We start from the raw sequence: 18,390 nt of genomic DNA, 5'->3' as shown, positions 1-18,390 counted from the left end.
CTCTATAACTCCAGTCCCAAAGTGGTAATCTTTTTGCTTGTTTATTTCTTTTTTTAGGGCCACATCGGGCATTACTCAGGGGTTACTTCTGGCTCTGCACTCAGAAATCACTCCTGGTGAGCTCAGAGGACCATATGGGATGCCAGGGATCAAACTTGGGTCAGCCACATGCAAGGCAAATGTCCTACCCACTGGCTATTGCTCCAGCCCACAAAATGATGATCTTAAATTACATAAAAATTAACGACTGAAGCCAGAGTGATAGGACAGTGACTAGGATACTTGCCTTGCACACAATCCCTGGCATTCTATATGGACCCCAAAGTATCACCAAAAGGGATTCCTAAATGCAGAATCAAGAGTAAATCCCTGTACATTGCCAGGTATTATCCATAAACCAAAAATAAAACCTGACTTCTCTTAATTTAATAGCATTAAAATAATGTACCAGGCCAGAGTGATAGCACAGTGGTAAGGTGTTTGCCTTGCATTGAGGCAAGGATGGACTCGGTTTGAATTTAGCATCCCATGTGGGGACAAACCTGCCAGGATCAACTTCTGAGCACAGAGCCAGGAGTAACTCCTGAGCGCCACTGAGTGTGACCCCAAAACAAAAACAAACAAAAAGAATGCACAGGAAAGAAAGAGGAGGGGCTGTTGTGAGCTTTCTGAAAAGCCTCTAGACAGTCCAGTTTCCTGGCTTCCTTAAATGTGTATTAAAGATATGAAATGTCTTAACCATGATTTCCAAATGTCACTGCGTCCAGGGCCGAACCTGAGTCCTGACTCTGATTGATAAGGGAAGATGGGAGAGAAAGGCCTTCAAGCTTCATATCTCTTAACATTTAGACACACTCCATTTTACCACACTCTGGATATTTCCCTCAAAGCTGATGTGATTTTCAATAGTTTTGCTAAAAAGTTGCACATCGTTGAACATGCTATGCTGGCTTGCAGGTTATCTTGTTTTGAAAATATATACTATTTTTTGGAATTTCATCCCAAAGTAGAGAAACACCTGAAACTATTGAAATCGGGCTTGATTTCTGGAAGATGCCTTTATGAACTCACTTGTCCCAAACATTGTCTACATGGAAAAGAATTGGTGCTAACAGTACTGGTGAGGGAACCTTTTCAAGAATTATCCAAAGAAAAAATTATCCAAGGTCCCCATGACCCTTATATAGAATTTGTGGCTAAGCTCAAAGATACTTTGAAAATACAAATTAAAAATGATGAGGTGAGGAAATTTTTAGAAAAATGTTTGGCTTATCATAATGCAAATTCGGCTTGCAAATTGGTATTGGCTCTGTTGCAGGAAAAAGCTGATTTAAATGAATTTTTATATCCATGTAGGAATGTTTATGATATGCTGCATTCATTAGCAAACTTGGATCCAGTACAAACCTTTGCAATTACTAAAGGAACAATACCTCTTTACCTCCGGGGACAAAAAGTTTCCCGAAAGCCAGGTCTATGCCCAAAATGTAAAAAAGGTCATCATTGGGCGAAAGACTATAGATCTGAAATCTCCCTAATAATAATATAGGGAGAGCTTTTAACACAAACTCTAGGAGACAATTTGCCTGTTACCATTGTGGAAAACAGGGGCATATTAAAAGAAAATGCCGTCTTTTGTTAAATTCAGCTCCTCCAGGACCTACATTTACAAAACAGGGAAATGCCTACAGGGCCAATCCCCAGGCCCTTTCAAATCAGGGGCAAAGTCATCAAACCGTAATTCTTCCCGGCCCAGCTCAAGAAGATTAATTTCAATTAATTAATTAACACATGCCACAGCGGGCAGTGCTGGGCTTGATAAAACTTACCCGGAGGACACTACAACTTACCCAGGAGAATGCCCTTATAAGTTACACACAGGCATAGTGGGACCACCACCCCCAGATACAATGGGTTTGATTCTGGGCAGAAGTTCCCTCAACATAAAAGGTATATCAGTAATCACAGATATCATTGATTCAGATTCAAAGGGAGAAATTATTGTAGTCATTAACGTGCTGGCTACTTGGACTTTCAAAAAGGGGGAAACGATTGCCCAGATAGTAATAATACCTTATGTTAAATTTGGGACTTCAGACAAGACAAGAATTGGAGGTTTTGGAAGCACAGATCTGGGACTGCCAAAAACCCACTAGTAGCTCTGATTACTAAATGTAAAGATGAAATCCAATGATTAAACTTAATTTAGAAGGGCAATCCTTCAATGGCATGATTGACACAGGTGCTCAAGTTACTGTAATTTCTGATAGAGAATGGCCAGAAAATTGACATCTTCAAGAAATTCCATATTCGCTAAAAGGAGTGGGAGCCCTGAATTCTTGTTTAGTAAGCACAAGAATCATGGTATTTTATGACCCAGAAAACCAAAAGCTATAATCAGACCTCACATGGGCCCATTTTCACCATCTCTGTGGGGCTGTGACCTGCATAAACAATGGAAGGCAGAATTTCATATTCCATTAGCTCAAGATGAGCCTGAACCTTCTGCTGAATTAAAAACCCAAAATTTTTGGTAGGGGCCACTGCCAGAAAAAACCCAGCATCGATAAAAATAAAATGGAAATCTAGGCCCGGAGAGATAGCACAGCGGTGTTTGCCTTGCAAGCAGCCGATCAAGGACCAAAGGTGGTTGGTTCGAATCCCGGTGTCCCACATGGTCCCCCGTGCCTGCCAGGAGCTGTTTCTGAGCAGACAGCCAGGAGTAACCCCTGAGCACTGCTGGGTGTGGCCCAAAAACAAAAAATAAAAATAAAAAATTAAATAAAATGAAAATCTGACGAACCAATTTGGATAGGCCAGTGGACCCTTAAAACTGATAAATTAAAGGTGCTGACAGAATTAGTGGAAGAACAGCTAAAATTAGGACATATTGAGCCTTCATTTTCTCAATGGAATTCGCCTATATTTACTATAAAAAAGAAATCTGGTAAATGGAGACTGTTGATGGATCTGAGAGCTGTAAATTTATCTATGATTTCTATGGGAAAATTACAGACAGGTTTACCATCACCTGTAGTTATTCCAAAGGAATGACCATTAATTATAATTGATTTGAAAGACTGCTTCTACCATATTCCTATTCACCCAGATGATAAACACTGTTTTGCATTCTCTGTTCCTTCTATCAATAATACCCACCCTTGCAGGCATTTTCAATGGACTGTTCTCCCCCAGGGCATGTTAAATTCACCAACTATGTGTCGATTTTTTGTTGACAAAATTTTGAGCCCTGCTCGTGAAAGATTTCCCCAAGCCATAATTTATCATTACACTGATGATATTTTAATTACAATGAATAATGAAACAGATTTACAGAAATTATACGCTTATGTGATTAATTGTTTGCAAACGGCAGGACTGAAAATAGCTTTAGAAAAAATACAGACCATGCCACCATATCAATACTTGGGTTTTATTTTGAACCGAACATCAATACATCCACTAAAAATTTCCATCAAAAAAGAAAACCTTAAAACACTTAATGACTTTCAGAAACTTTTAGGTGACATAAATTGACTCTGCCCAGCACTAGGAATCTCAAAAGCAGAGTTGTTTAATCTGTTTAAAACTTTGGATGGTAATCCTGCATTAGATAGCCCAAGAAATTTAACACAGCTGCCAAAAATGAATTGGACATTTTATTGAACAGACTGCAAAAATCATTTCTCTTAAGATTCATCCCGGGAGAGAAGGTATTTTTATTAATCTTCCTTACAAAAGAAACACCTACAGCTGCTTTGATGCAACAGGCTGGTCCTTTGGAATGGGTGTATTTACATAACAAACAGCCTGAGTCTGTGATACCTTACCTGCAACTAATCTCAGAATTGATTATCAAAGCAAGACTCAGATCAAATCTTTATTCGGTTTTGATCCAGATATAATAGTACTGCCAATACCAAAAAAGGAAATTGAGTTAATATTGCCTCTTATTGAATCTCTACAAAGGGCCCTCTTAGATTTCACAGGAGAGATTTCTTCTCATTATCCAAAAGGAAAAACCTGGGACTTTTTGAAAAAGACTCAGTTTGTTATTTCTTTGATTGTACAGGATTCTTCTATTCCCATTGCAAAAGTTTTTTATGTAGATGAATCCAGCAGAGGAAGGGGAGGAATAACCGGAGAAAATATAAATATAACAATAGATAGGAAGTATAAGTCTGAACAGAATGTTGAATTAGCAACGTTAATTTACCTATTAGAAAATGTATCTGAAGCCATGAATGTCGTTTCTGATTCTTTATGTGTTGTAAATTTATGCCTGGTGATAGCCACTGCCTCCCTCAATTCTCATAGTCCTATTATACAGAACTTACTGGAAAAAATTACAACAACTTATTCAATAATGAACTGAACCCATCTTCATCACACATATCAGAGCCCACTCAGGTCTTCCAGGGCCAATGGCTCAAGGAAATAAAACTGCTGACTTTTTGGCAATGCCTATATTTAAATCACCTGTAGAGGAACATTCAGCCTTACACACAAATGCTCATCGCTTACATGTAAATTACCAAATTCCATGGAGGCAAGCCAGAGAAATTATAGAAAGATGCAACACTTGTGCCCCATTAGCACAAAAGACTCATATAGCAGGAGCAAACCCAAGAGGCTTACAGTTTAACAAATTGTGGCAAATGGATGTAACTCAGACAGACTTATTTCCAAAAAAACTTTATCTTCATGTGGTGGTTGATACCTATTCCTGATTTATTTGGGCAATCCCTTTGTCTTCCCAAAAATCTAAGGTTGTTTGCAGTTTTCTTTTACAATGGTTTTCTATTATGGGTATTCCATATTCCATTAAAACTGATAATGGGCCTGCCTATATAAGCAAAACTTTTGAATTTTTTTTGTAAAGAATGGTAGATAAAAACATCTTAAAGGAATTCCTCACAATTGTCAAGGACAGGCCATTGTGGAAAGAGCCCACAGAACTCTAAACCCCAATTGCAAAAGAATAGAAAAAGAGGTTTAACGCCAACTGAGCTGTTATCTTTGACTCTTATCACACTAAATTAGCTAAGTTTACCCCAAGGGGAGAACTATACAGCAGGGGAAAGACATTTTAAGGAAGATATTCAGAGACAAGAAACAACAAATATTCCAATTTGGATAAGAGGATAAAAAATGGATTGCTGGTTATCTCCTCTTGAGAGGAAGGGGTTATGCTTATGTTTCTACAAATGACAACCCTCCCAAAATATTTTGGGTCCCTTTATGCCTCATTAGAAATCAGACTAGCACAAGTGATAAAAATCAGGTTGCTGGGACTATAAACTCTCCCCCACATCAAATACAAAATGCTCAAAACACTGACAATTGTAATACTGTTGAGGTGACTGGGAAAGTAAATAAGGGATTAACTTTCATACCCCATATCCTCAGTGAGTTTGACAACAGTGAAAAACTCTTACAGTCCAGAACACAAATAGAAAAACAGAAACCTATTTTCACTGGATTACAAAATTTAGGTAACTCATGTTACATGAACTCAATATTACAATGCCTGTATAATATTACAGACTTGACTCAATATTTTTATCAAGATCATTATCAAAAAGATATTAACAGAGAAAATCCAAGGGGACATAAAGGTAAATCAGCAGATGAATTTGGTCATCTCATCAAAATCATGGGAAGTGGATGCAATAGGCATATTAATCCTGAAAATTTCAAAACGACAATTGGGTTACTCAATGACCAATTTGCTGGACACAACCAACAGGATCCTCACGAATTATTAATGTTTCTATTAGAAGGACTACATCAGAATTTGCTTAAAAATTCAATAACAGATGAAACTATACACCTTATAGACAATGAAAAATATGAACAATTTAGGGCTCACGAATCTATTATCTATGATCTCTTTCAAGGACAGTTTAAATCCATACTACAGTGCCTTACATGTTACCAAAAGTGGGGAAGTAGGTGGGCCCTTGAGTATGGGGTATGCAGCTGGGTTATGGGCATGACAACACTGGGTGCTGGATGGGCCTATGTCTATAGAGGGGTGTCTAGGCAAGAAGTAGGTGAGGTTCCATCTGGAGATGAGCGGGTCTGGACCTGCAGGGGTGGGCTGTCCTTTGCCAGCAGGTTGGCTGCAGACTGCAGAGCCTGGAGCTGGATGATATCGACATGTGCAGCATAGGTGGGGACCATGAGGACAGCATGGAGCACTGTAGGCAGGCTCGAGGGCCATGGGGACAGAGGGAAACACCCCCACATCCCCCAAACTTGGGATGCACGCAACTCCCAGGCCTTGGCGAGGTCTGGGGTGTGAGTGAAGGTGAGGCCTGGACCAGCAGGGAGCCTAGATGCTGGCGCTGTCACCTGCCAAGAAGCCCAAAGGTGGGCACCTTGGGGGGCACCTGGGGAGGTTCCACACCCTCCCCTTTGTGCCAGGGTGCCAGGTCCCTCTCTGTGTTGGGGCCACCAAAGGGCACTCGAGCTGCGGTTGGGCACTGCTTGGCCGTTGGCAAGCCGCACCCTGTTGGGGATGCACCAAATTGCCCACCGCCCAGTGTCCCTTGCAGCTGTTCCCACCCAAAGCCTAGGGGACCATGGCTGGGCATCCCAGGGACACGAGGTTTTGCACTAGGCTAGGCCCAAGCCGCTCACCCCAGAGGCACAGATCACCCCAGTCCTGCAAACCAGCCTGCTGAGGCCTGAGCTCCGGGGGCAAAGGCGTCCATGGAGCACAGGTGTGTCCCTCACTCCTGGTCTCTACTTTTCTCTTTCTCCTTCTCTCTGTCTGGTGCTCACCCGCTGGAGAAAAGATTGCTTCTGCCTAAGAAAGTGTGAAATTTTTATTTTAGAAGTGGGGGCCCTAGAAATGACAACCGGTACCCCCAATGCATCTGACTCAGAGCTGGCACAGAGCATTTAGTGTAGGATCTGAATGAGATTAGACCTTGAGGGATTTTTGTTTGTTTTTGGGTTTTGGGGCTCACCCAGTAATGCTCAGGGATTACTCCTGACTATGCACAAAGATATCACTCCTGACTTGGGGGACCATAGGGGATGCCGGGGGATTGAACCCAGGTCCATCCTAGGTTAGCCATGCAAGGCAGATGCCGTACAGCTTGCACCACCGCTCTGGCCCCAGACCTTGAGGTTTCGCAAAGGCTTGTTGACTGATGAAATGGGGCATGCCTCACAGATGGCTTTTTATTTTCTTCAGTTTACGGAGAGAATTCCTTTAATGTTCAAGGATAGAGAACATGTGCTGCAAGCTTTAAGAAAGGAACTTTGGGGGCCGGGAAGGTGGCGCTAGAAGTAAGGTGTCTGCCTTACAAGCGCTAGTCAAGGAACGGACCGCGGTTCGATCCCCCGGCGTCCCATATGGTCCCCCCAAGCCAGGGGCAATTTCTGAGTGCATAGCCAGGAGTAACCCCTGAGCGTCAAACGGGTGTGGCCCAAAAACCAAAAACCAAAAAAAAAAAAAGGAACTTTGAATTTTTGTTTGTTTGTTTGTTTATTTGGTGCCACACCTGGAGGCACACAGAAATGGCTGAGCTCAGAAATCACTTCTGGGGGGGGCAATATGGGATGCCAAGGATCAAACCAGGCACCCCATAGAAAAAGCCTTCCCCACTTTGCTATGCACTAACCCCTTCTTCACTGTGATTTTGTTTGTTTTAGGGTTTTGTTTTGTTTGGGGCCCATATCCAGTGGCACTTCAGGTAACCATGGGGTGCTGGGGATTCAACACGAATCTCGGAGCCAGAGTGATAGCAGGGCGGTAGGGCATTTGCCTTGCATGCAGCCGACCCGAGATGGACCCAGGTTCAATTCAGGCATCCCATATGGTCCCCCGAGCCTGCCAGGAGTGATTTCTGAATGCAGAGCCTGGAGGAACCCCTGAGCGCTGCTGGATGTGCCCCACCACCACCAAAAAAATAACCACCATGAGTCTCAGCAGCAAAGTCTGCATTCTGGGCCCTTCCTCCAGAAATTTAGTGACAAAGAGCCTTTGAATAAATATATAAACTTCCCTTTAAAAGTGACTTACTACGTACAAAGCGTAAGTGACATCGTTCCTCTGAATCCTGAAAGAACCCCAAAGAGGAGGGAGAAATGCGTCCCTAATGTGCTTTAGATTTATTAATTTGAAGCCAGAGCCTGGTATACAAGGAAAATATAATATTAGATTCTTTGGCATCAACATATAAATATCACAAAAGCTTTTTTTGTACTTGTAGAGACTTTTTCTTTGGGGGGGGGGTCTCACCCGGCAGCGCTCAGGGATTACTCCTGGCTCTATGCTCAGAAATTGCTCCTGGCAGGCTTGAGGGACCATATGGGATGCCGGGATTCGAACCACCGTCTATCAGTGTCTTCACTATCCCTCCGGCTGAGACTTTTTCTTATGAACTCAAAAAATTGTTTCCTCTTCCCCACTGTGTGGAAAAGTGGAGTCCATTAGTGAAATATATTTTATGTCCAATTAATTAAAAGCACAGTTTTTTAATAAAAAAATCTGTAACTAAGGTAATGCCTTATATATGGAATATAATGACTATATATGAAATATAAAAGGAACTTTGTGGGGGGCTGGAGCAAGAGCACAGTGGAGAAGACATTTGTCTTGCAGGCAGCCAACCTGGGCTTGATTTCTAGCTTTCCATAGGGTCCCCTGAGCCTGCCAGGAGTAACCCTTGGACTACTGCCAGATGGGACTAGGCAAAATACAAAACAACAAAAACAAACAAACAAAAGAAAACACTTGTACTCTCTGCTGAGTTCTGAAAAAAAATAATGTAGGATAGTTCTAATATTAGCACTAGAATCAGTCCCAGGTGCCAGGTACAATTCTGACTTCTTAGTTATATTAACTCTTCATCTCCTCCTAAGTTTTAGAATGCCAATTTAAAACACAACAACAAAAAACACAGGGGGCAGAGAGATAGTACAGTGGGTAAAGTGTTTGCCTTGTATGTGGCTGACCTGGGTTCAACCCCATATGGTCCTCTGTGAGCACTGCCAGGAGTTATTCCTGAGTGCAGAACCAAGAGTAACTCTGATCACTATGTGGTGTGGCCCAAAACAAACAAAAAAATCCAAAAAGCCTTTCTGTGCAACACTCCTGCCAAAATGCCTGCATAAAGTGCAGAATCAGGAAGTAGCTCTCTACTCTGCGGTTCACTTCAGGAAGGAAGGCCTCAAATCAGAGTACTTGGAAAGCCACTTTTACCGACATCTCAATTCTTTGCCCAGACTCTGGCTGGCCAGACTCAAGCCCAGTTGCTAGTCAGATACAAGTCAAAAGGCTTGGTAAAAAGAAACAGGAAGTTGGGAAATGCCTTTGCCCTGGGCAAAAGCACAGTACAAACTAACAGATATTTACAGAAGTCCTTAGCCATCAGGTGATTTTAAATAAAAACATCCTCATGACCCAGACTTCAGTTTGCTGATGAAAATAAACTGCCATGTGGAAAGAGAAGGCATCACTAGTTTTAGGCTAGGACCGCTGGTGGAGTCCTAAGGTAGCTCTTAAAAAAATGAGCCCCATTTTCTTTGTTGAAGAAAGGACCTAGGGAATAAGTGTATCTCCAGGGCATGCTCCTTCAACAGTTGTTCTGACTATTAGGGTCCTGAGTCGAAAAACGAATGAGACCACACAACTGAAGTAAAGCTGAACAAAACTTTGATCCATCTGCCAACAGCCCTGCCCAAGGACATGAAGAAGAATATATAGGAAAGGGATATAGGGAGGTTCTAGCTTTTTGATGATCTTTAAAATGACTGGCTATTGTCTAGGGGTACCTTCCTACTGCTCTCTGTGTCCTTCCCTGATAGGTTATCTATTATGGCCAGGTAGCCTGGGGTGGCATTAATGGAAAAAGGCTTGTGGAAATAGGCATGTGGCTTATACCATGTGGTTCTTACAAAATGGTGTCCCTGCTTGTTCAGAACAGAAGCCTGCCTGCCATGTAGCTTTACAAAATGGCATTCCTCCTCACTCACTATGAAGCTTGACCCAATAGTTTGACTTTCTAGAGGAAGAACTCTATTTTCATGTGAAATGGTTATGATTTGAATACATAAAATATATAAATATATATATTGATGTGGACAGAAGCACTTTATGACCTAGATATTGGTTGACAGGAAATCACTTTGCATCAGTTTGGACGTTCAAAGTTACAACATGATTAAAAAGGAACAACAAAGAACCCCTTAATTGGGTAATCCCACCAGCATTCTGTGTTTGTGCAAGCAGGCAGGGTACAGAGTGATCCTCATGGCTGAGGCAGAAGGAGCCACATTATACCTCAATGACTTATCTGGACCAGGAAGTCAGTATCTAGAACAGTGTCTAGTCAGCAAAGGCCTCCACATGGAGGAGTATTGGTCCCATCCACTCACTGTCCAATGACACTGTCTGCCAGGCACAGTGGTGGCCTGTCACCAGGACTCATTTGAGGGCATGTTGAAAACGACCACAGTCCACCTACAGGCAGAGAGAATGTCCTTCCTTCCCCATGGGCCTCCCAACATTGCTCTTGTGTTTGAAATCTATTATCAGTCCCAGGTTTGCCATCCCAGAATGAGACTTTAAACCAAGTTGAGGTGTGGAAGAGGCCCCTGAATGGGAACAGAAGCCCTGTAGACAGAGAGGCTTTTGTCCCCAACCACTCATTGGGACACAGTGGGAACTCAGAGGAAAATTGATGTAAATTCTCTACTGCACTGGACTGGAAATAGATCCAGTTCTCTGTACTGACCTGGAAGGTGATCCAGCTCCCCGAAGGGTCACGCTCTTCCTTTTCCTGCCACAGTGCTCTCCACTGTTCTCTGTGCTCTGAGTTCTGGATTCTTTTCTCATGTCTTTTCATAAGACAACTGACTGCACTCAGGCAAGTGATATTGGACTGGACAATGGCTTCTTGCCATTTTTTTTTCAAGGTAATGTAGCTTTGGGGGGTTGTTAATGGGATTTTTGTAGTACAGGTGGGTGGAAGGGGCTGAAAAGTAGTATTTAGGGGACTTGGCGGGGGTCACTTCCTTAGGCACTTGATTGGCTTGAGAGACCATTCAATACTCGGGCCTTGAAGAACTTGGGGATTCCTACCCAGCTTGGTGTCTGCTCCAGGAAGTTCATATGTGACTGACCCTCCAGCCAGGGCTAATGCGGCCTAGTCCACACCTCTCATGGGCTCCAAGAGGAAGTGTTGTTCAGCGTTCGTTCAGCGTTAGGAAAGGAGTGTTCCTTATTTGCTGAAACTGGAAGCTGTCCCATATGCTCTGGAAAATTGGTACAATTTGTCTCTGCATGCCCATTGATCCAGGGTCTCCCCTTCAGACAGGTTGGTGTGGAAGCAGAGAGAAGTCTGGAGGTATCTGTTTGGCAGCAGCCTTTCACCTAGAGATTGGGTTGATTCACCTAGAATCCGAATTGGAGATTTTATACCTCGGGGCCTCCCTCTGCTCAGAAGCTCCACATTAAAGGTGGTTCTTTTGGAACTATGGACATTGTATGAATTATTTTGCCTAGGGGACTTCTGGTTGGGTTCCCCATTTCAGGCATGGGTACCAACCCATGGATATCTTCAGAGCTGAGCATGGTCCGAGTCACTGCTTACAGACCCCCAAGGCCACTGATGTCTTCCCTGTGCCCAGGTGTGCTGCTGCCCACTTAACTGGAAGACTTGTACGGTCCTTCCTACCACTTAAAACTCCAGGGAGGGAGTTGTGGGGTGCAGGCAGCATGTGAATTCCCCACATGGATCCATTACTTTGGGGATGAAACCTGTTGACTTCCATGTTCAACCCAACTTTTCCCTCCTATTCTAAGGAGAGTTTTGTGTTCCTTGTATTGTTATTTGAGAGATTTTTTCCAGTGAAGATAGTTGTTTTTTGTTTTGAGGCCACACCCTGATGTTTAGGGTTTAATCCTGGCTCTATTCTCAGGAATCACTCCTGGTGGGACTCAGGGAGACCATATGGAGTGCTGGGATTCAAACCCCAGTTGACCACATCCAAAGCAAGCACTCTACCCACGTACTATTGCTTTGGTCTCATGCAAGAGAGTTTTTATGGAATGAAACTTAATTTAGACATGCAGGGAGTGAAGGAGGAGGAGAGTTCATGAGAAAATATGGACTTCTCCAGGATGGTGAAAGCAGAGATATAGAGATAAGCAAGCGAGATACATGCTCAAGGCTTGAAGAGCAAGTTGGATTTTTTTTTAAAAAGTGGGTGAATTTTCAGAAATGGCAGGAAGATTGGCTTTGGTGAAGGAACTTGAGACTTGAAAAATATTGTCAGATTTAGAGGCTAAAGCTTCCATAAAAGGAAGTTCAGTCCCAATCCTTGTGCTGAGGGAGGAGCAGGCCAGGGTTACCCAAGGCATGATTGACCAAGGGAACTTGGAGAAGTTTCTCTGTAGGGTCATGAGAGAAAGAGTGGGCTAGGGGTTGTCTGAGAGGCAGCCTCTCTTGAACTTTCCTTTCTTGCTCTGTGTCCTTACCATGTCAGCGCTAAATTCAATTTTCTTACTCTATTTTTTCTTTTCTTTTTTCTTTTTTTTGGTTTTAGGGCCACACCCGGTGGCAGCGCTCAGGGGTTACTACTGGCTCTGCGCTCAGAAATTGCTCCTGGCAGGCACAGGGGATGCTGGAATTTGAACCACTGTCAGTCCTGGGTTGGCTGCTTGCTCTCTCTCTGGTCCCTTCACTTTTTCTTTAAAAAAAAAAGGGGGGGGGCTACATAGGCTGGAGCAATTGCATGGTTTACCTTGCACGAGCCAGCCCAGGTTCGATTCTCAGCATCCCATATTGTACCCTGAGACTGCCATGAGTAATTTCTGAGCACAGAGCCAGGAGTAACCCCTGAGCACTGTTGGGTGTGGCCCAAACAAAACCAAAAAAATTGGGCCAGAGCAATAGCACAGTGGGTAGGTTTTTTGCCTTGCACGTGGCCAACCTGGGTTCAAGCCCCATTATCCCATTTGGTTCCCCAAGTACCACCAGGAGTAATTTCTGAGTGCAGAGCCAGTGTTGGGTTATACTTTATTTTTATCTAAAACAAAGTTTATCCCTGGTTTCTTTGTATGTTTGTTTATAACTTGGTTTTACCCAAAACAAAGGTTGTCTTACTTGTAAACCTGGGTGGGTTTACTACCCCACCCAGGAATAATCTCTGTACTCAATAAAAACGGTAGTTGTGGCAGGCAGTGAGCGCCATACTAGGTAGATTGCCAGATTTCACCCTCAGCCTGGTCTGGATTGTTTCTTGTGCAACTTTGATTCAGACTCATTTACCTGGGCAGGGAAATAAGGCATGTTGAGGTGATTTTACAAGCCAGTAGTAGCCATGAGAGCCACTGGGTTTTGCAACACAAAAAACAAACAAACAAACAAACAATAAACTATAAAATTCCTGGTTTGCTTTGTTTCCATAATGGTTGATTCTGGTGTTTACCCCTGATAGACCACAGCACTAGTAGCTGTGTGTTATGATGCTGTCCTGCCTTCCTCATACTCTGGGCTTGGGGGCTTAAAAGGAAACGGAATCATCTGGTTTCAGCACTCTACCTCCAAGTCCCCACTGCCTTCTCACCACTCACATGAAACAGAAGCAAACTTGGGGTCTTGGGAAGATCATACTCTGCCTCCCCTGAGCCCCCCAACTCCACTTTCTTCTCTACCACAGCCAAGATACATGAGAAGTAAAAACTCTCCCAGCCAAGGGGATGAATGTCCAGTGAACCAAATGGCCATTGGGATGGTGGGAACTTGAATGTTTTTATGATGTAAAGTTTCACATTTTCCTTTATGCTGACTTTATGGTGAAAAATGTCCCGCTAATGGAAAATACTCTATTTGTAAATAAGTATGATTTTATTACTGAGTTTTGTTTCTGGGCCACCTCTGGTTGCGCTCAGTGATTACTCTGGCTCTGTGCTCAAAACACTCCTAGCAGACTTGGGGACCATATGGAATGCTGGGGATTGAACAGGGTTGGCCACATGCAAGGCAAACACCCTACCCACTGTGCTATAGCTCCAGCCCAACTACTGTTTTGACAAAGTATGGAAACCCCATGCACACACCCAGCTCATATTGCCCATGGCCTGGGGGAGTCAGAAGCCCCCAGGGGCCCAAACCCCAGTCACCCAGAGTAGAAACATCTCTTGCTTCTACTGGGCTCTTCAGTCCAGTAAAGTCCAGAAAATAATTCCAGAAAACCTAGTGACCTTTCCTTATTTTAGAAGCAGCCAAGTGAAGACAATCACTTACCAAGCATAAATAAACCAATAACCCAAAACCCAAATCCAGGCCATGAGCTAAGAATATGTGTGTGCCTGGATTTTTTTACGTGTGCCTGACAGTGGTTTTGGAGCCACAGAAAACATTTTGTGACACGTGATAAAACTACTCGCAGCTCAATTTCAGTATCAACAAAACAAACGTTTTATTGGAGCCTAACCACAACCATACATTTGAGTGCCTGTGGCAGCTCTGGACCAACACAGAAAGGAACCATTTGGCCATTGGGAGAGCAGCGGAGCACAACTCCACTACCGTGTGGGGCTGCCAGTAGGGGGAGCACAGTACTCGAGGACGGCTCAGTCTCATTTCCAGCCAACATAAGCAGATCCACCTTTAATGGACAAAGAAAGGCAGGATTTTATCCCAGTGTGGAGTCAAGGGTGTCTGGGAATTGGGTTCCACCTTTCTGAAAGCAGACTCTTCCAGTAGGTTCTACAAAAGCTGCCGTTTTCCTCATCCTTAGCCAGACCACCTGGGCAGGGAATCTCACGGTTCTTGTTATGAATTCCCTTCTAGAACTCCTATTCCTTTAAACACATTTTAAAATGTAACTAAAGCAGATCATAGACTGGAACAAAATCTGCAGCACAGGTTTAGGCCCCAGGTTCCAGCATGAGGGACAGTCGCCATCCCTACCCAGCTCCATTTTCTCAGCTCACTGGTAGTTTTTCCCCACAGCATTTTATCCTTATTAAGCTTCCCAGGAGACATGCATTATTTGAAGGAATGCATTCTAGTCAAGACTGTGGGCATGGACACCCCTCTATCCAACCCCCACCAGCAAGAAAGTGAGACCCATTGAGTGACCCCACCACAGATGTAGACAGCTAGCCAACAGACTCTCTGCTGGCAGGCTGCTTCCCCTCCTGCCCAGCGAAGCTGGTCCCAGCAGCCATTCCCAGTCTTCCCAGTTAGGTGCAGGAAGCTGCCAACATTCATGATTACAACACACCATGATTACAAGGTGTTTGTCAGCCTGGGAAATGATCGGCAGCAAATTTAGCTCCGACCAAGAAACAAGTTTGGCGGTGGAGGGCTGTTTCTGCACACAGTGGTTTGGCTGTAGCTTATGTACCTCGGTGCCCATGGCTAAGCCACAACTATATCATCAAGCAGGGTGTCCTACAAGATAGACTCTGGACATTCCTTTCATTTGCTGCAGGACTTCCTTCTGTGCAGTGCCACAGGATAGCTTCAGGAAAGGACAGGCTGGCCCCAACTCACTTCAGAGCTGCCTTTTTGCTTTTGGGGGGCTTCCTGATCTTGTTCAGGTTGGGAATGACCTTCTTGATTTGGAGGGGCTGCAACAATATGGCCTGTGGGCTCTCCGGGAGTTTCCTCTTCAGTGTTGAGGGGTCCTCCTGTATCCCGGCCTTGCCATCTTTATCTGTACTCTCCCCAGATGCTGCGTCCACGTTCTCCTGGGCGCCTTCCACCAGACCAGGAAGCCAGGGCACCGTTAAGGGGGGGGAGCCTGGGAATAATGGCCTTCACTTGCTCAGTGAAGTCAGTGCTGGGCCTCCGGAAGCCCAGGGCCAGGACACACTTGAGGCCAAATGCTGTGGCCAGCCTCTGGCTGAGCCGGAGGACCTGGGCAGCGGGGATGGCTCAGCTAACACTGAGCTGGATGAGATGTGCGGTGATGCGCTCGGGCTTTGCAGATCCGCACACCAGTGCCAACAGCAGCTCAGCCCGCTCCAGCACGCGGGTCACCTCATTGACGCCGATAGCCAGTTGCTGCCGGACATGGGGTGGTGTCCAGCCCGAAGACTGCCGGTCAGTGCCCTGTGGTTCACAGCTTGCCTGCTTCCTCTTCCGCCTCTTGTCCTCCACCTTGAGCAGGCCCAGGCCCTTAAGTCGGTCCTCCAGGGTCTGCAGGATAAAGAGAGTATCTTCCTGGTCCAGGGCTGCCCAGGACATGGCATAGGGGTTAGTCAACGATGTCTTCACTGTTAACGGCCGGGACTTTCGCACAGAGCCCCGGGCAGGGGCCTGAGGTGCTGCAGCCATGCTGAGGAGCCTGCTGAGGAGGAAAGAGATGGGGATCACAAATGTTGAACCCAGAAAGGAAGCAAGCCCAGATATTCCGTCCCCACATTTCTGGAGGGCCAGATCCAGATACCAAAGGGAGGTAGAGGCAGGGCAATTCTGTCCCTTTCACCCACTGGATGATGTCTGTCTCCTCTGCTTGTTGGGGCCTCTATGTCCTCTGCCAAATATGCTAACATGTTTTCCCTGGTTGTTGGGCTTCCACACATCCATCCCACATATCCCCACACCCCCGTAGGCAGAGTTCTGAGCTCCGGGTTTGGAAGGGACAGGTCCCACATCTGCCCAAGCAATCGGTGGGAGGCTTGGAAGTCTTGTCCAACAAAACTGTGAGCCCCACGCTTTGCAGGAAGGCAAGTGAGTACCAAGTCCCATGTCCACCCACATGGGATGCCAGGAGGAATGAATATGTCACTGTGATTCTGCTCCTTCCTGAACCCCCACAATTCTGTTGATCATCTCCCCAATTATTGCAGATCTGAGATATATTTCTGTGTATTCTCTAAGAAACATATGTGGCTGGCAAGGTGATGAACGGGGGTTGGACTGAAGTACACCTCAAAGAAATCAGTCTGTAAAGCACTGTGGGGGACAGTGCCAAGGCTGGGGTGCACTCTGCCTGCAGCACTTTCCTTACTCTGCTTTCTCACCTCTAACATAAGGGGGCTGGGCAGGGGCCTACACTTGCAGCAGCTCATGGGCTGGTGCTAGGAATCTTATTCTAGAGCTCACACTGGATTTCAGGTGATCACTCTTCTCTCTTTGGGTACACCATGATTCCAGCTCCTTTCTGCCCTCTGCGGAAAGCGCATCTGCTCCCACTCATTAATGGGACTGGCTCAGGGACCCCATGAGTGTGCCCCTCTGCATGGCCAACACTTGTCAGCATTCACAGTACAGAACCTCGTGTAAGATTGTGAAAAGATTTGGGTTCTACTGAGTCGTCTTCAGCCATCTACTCTTACTCTCAATCCCAGCTGCACTTCCAACACGACCCAGCAGGGCTCTTAAAAATCATCAGAGATGAGAAACCAGAGAGACAGCTCAGTGGGAATGCACTGGCCTTGCTTGTGCCCATCTGGGTTTGATCGCCAGAATACATTTGGTCCCTCCAACACAACCAGGAGTGATCCCTAAATAGAGTCAGGGAAAAGCTCTGAACACAGATGGAAGTGCAGGTTGGTCCCTGGAAAACTGCAAAAAGGGGCAACATTGGGGTCCAAGTAAGGAAAAATGCACCCGAGGGGACACACAGGAATACGGTGGGGTGGGGTGGCAACAGTGCCTGGAAGCTTAATAAAGAGAATTCTGGGGCTACCCAGGAGGACTGCAAGGGGAGGACCCCTAGATGGGGGAGGCTCTAGCTCACCCTAGGGGGCTGCACAGAGCATACCCTCTTCACTTTGAGTTGTTCTGGGGTGCGCATGTACTATGTTCTAGGCAGCTGAAATAGTTTTGGACTCAATTGGAGTCTTGTCTCCACTAGCAGGCACTGGCACACAGGGGCAGGGCTGGTGGGTTTTAGGATCCTTCAATGCAAAGGCCCAGACTCCGACCCCAGCTAGATCCCACTAGGAGGCCCAGCACCGACCCCACTGGGGTCTCAGTCCGGCCGTAGAGAGTCCCGATCGCAAGCACCGGCCCCACCGGGTCCCAATCCAGCCCCATCCTCAGGCTGCCCCCGACATCTCACCCCGGCGTTCACTCCCGCTCGCACCGCAGGGCCCTACATGCACCGCCCGCGTCCAGAAACGCCGCAGTGCGGACCCCAAAGGAAACCAAATCGTCAATTTCCGAGCCAGGATTCAAGTGCCGGAAGCGGCGGGCTGGCAGCGGTTGTGCGCAGGCGCAACTCTAGTCTCGCGAGACCTCGCGGTTGCTTAGGCGACATCACGCGGTTGCCTAGGCGACGCGTCCTGCTTTGTCAATTTCCGACTCCAGAAATCGATAACGATCCGCGCTGAGTCTCTCTGGCTGCTACTTGCCCGGCAGCTTCGCTCTCGCCTCCTTCTCCACGACGCCAGTCGCCGGCAAATCC

General features: G+C 45.6%; 2 protein-coding genes across 2 annotated transcripts in view; both read right to left on the bottom strand.

The window, feature by feature from the left end:
- The window catches only part of LOC126014494 (ribonuclease P protein subunit p38-like), a 113,221-nt gene extending 95,086 nt beyond the window's left edge, over positions 1-18,135 (bottom strand). Inside the window, exon 1 of the mRNA XM_049777816.1 lies at positions 18,046-18,135. The gene's annotated coding sequence lies outside the window, so the exon portion shown is untranslated. The remainder of the gene's footprint in view (positions 1-18,045) is intronic.
- Positions 15,500-18,135, bottom strand: LOC126014495 (ribonuclease P protein subunit p38-like). Its single transcript, XM_049777818.1, is given in 3 exon segments — positions 15,500-15,772; positions 15,774-16,323; positions 18,046-18,135. Coding segments are annotated over 2 exon segments (789 nt in total). The 5' UTR covers positions 16,314-16,323; positions 18,046-18,135; the 3' UTR covers positions 15,500-15,523.
- Positions 18,136-18,390: the final 255 nt, after the last annotated feature.

Source organism: Suncus etruscus, chromosome 7 (genome assembly GCF_024139225.1).
Source record: "Suncus etruscus isolate mSunEtr1 chromosome 7, mSunEtr1.pri.cur, whole genome shotgun sequence".
NCBI lineage: Eukaryota > Metazoa > Chordata > Mammalia > Eulipotyphla > Soricidae > Suncus > Suncus etruscus.
The sequence above is the reverse complement of the archived record's forward strand: the minus strand, read 5'-3'. Positions and strand labels throughout refer to the sequence as shown.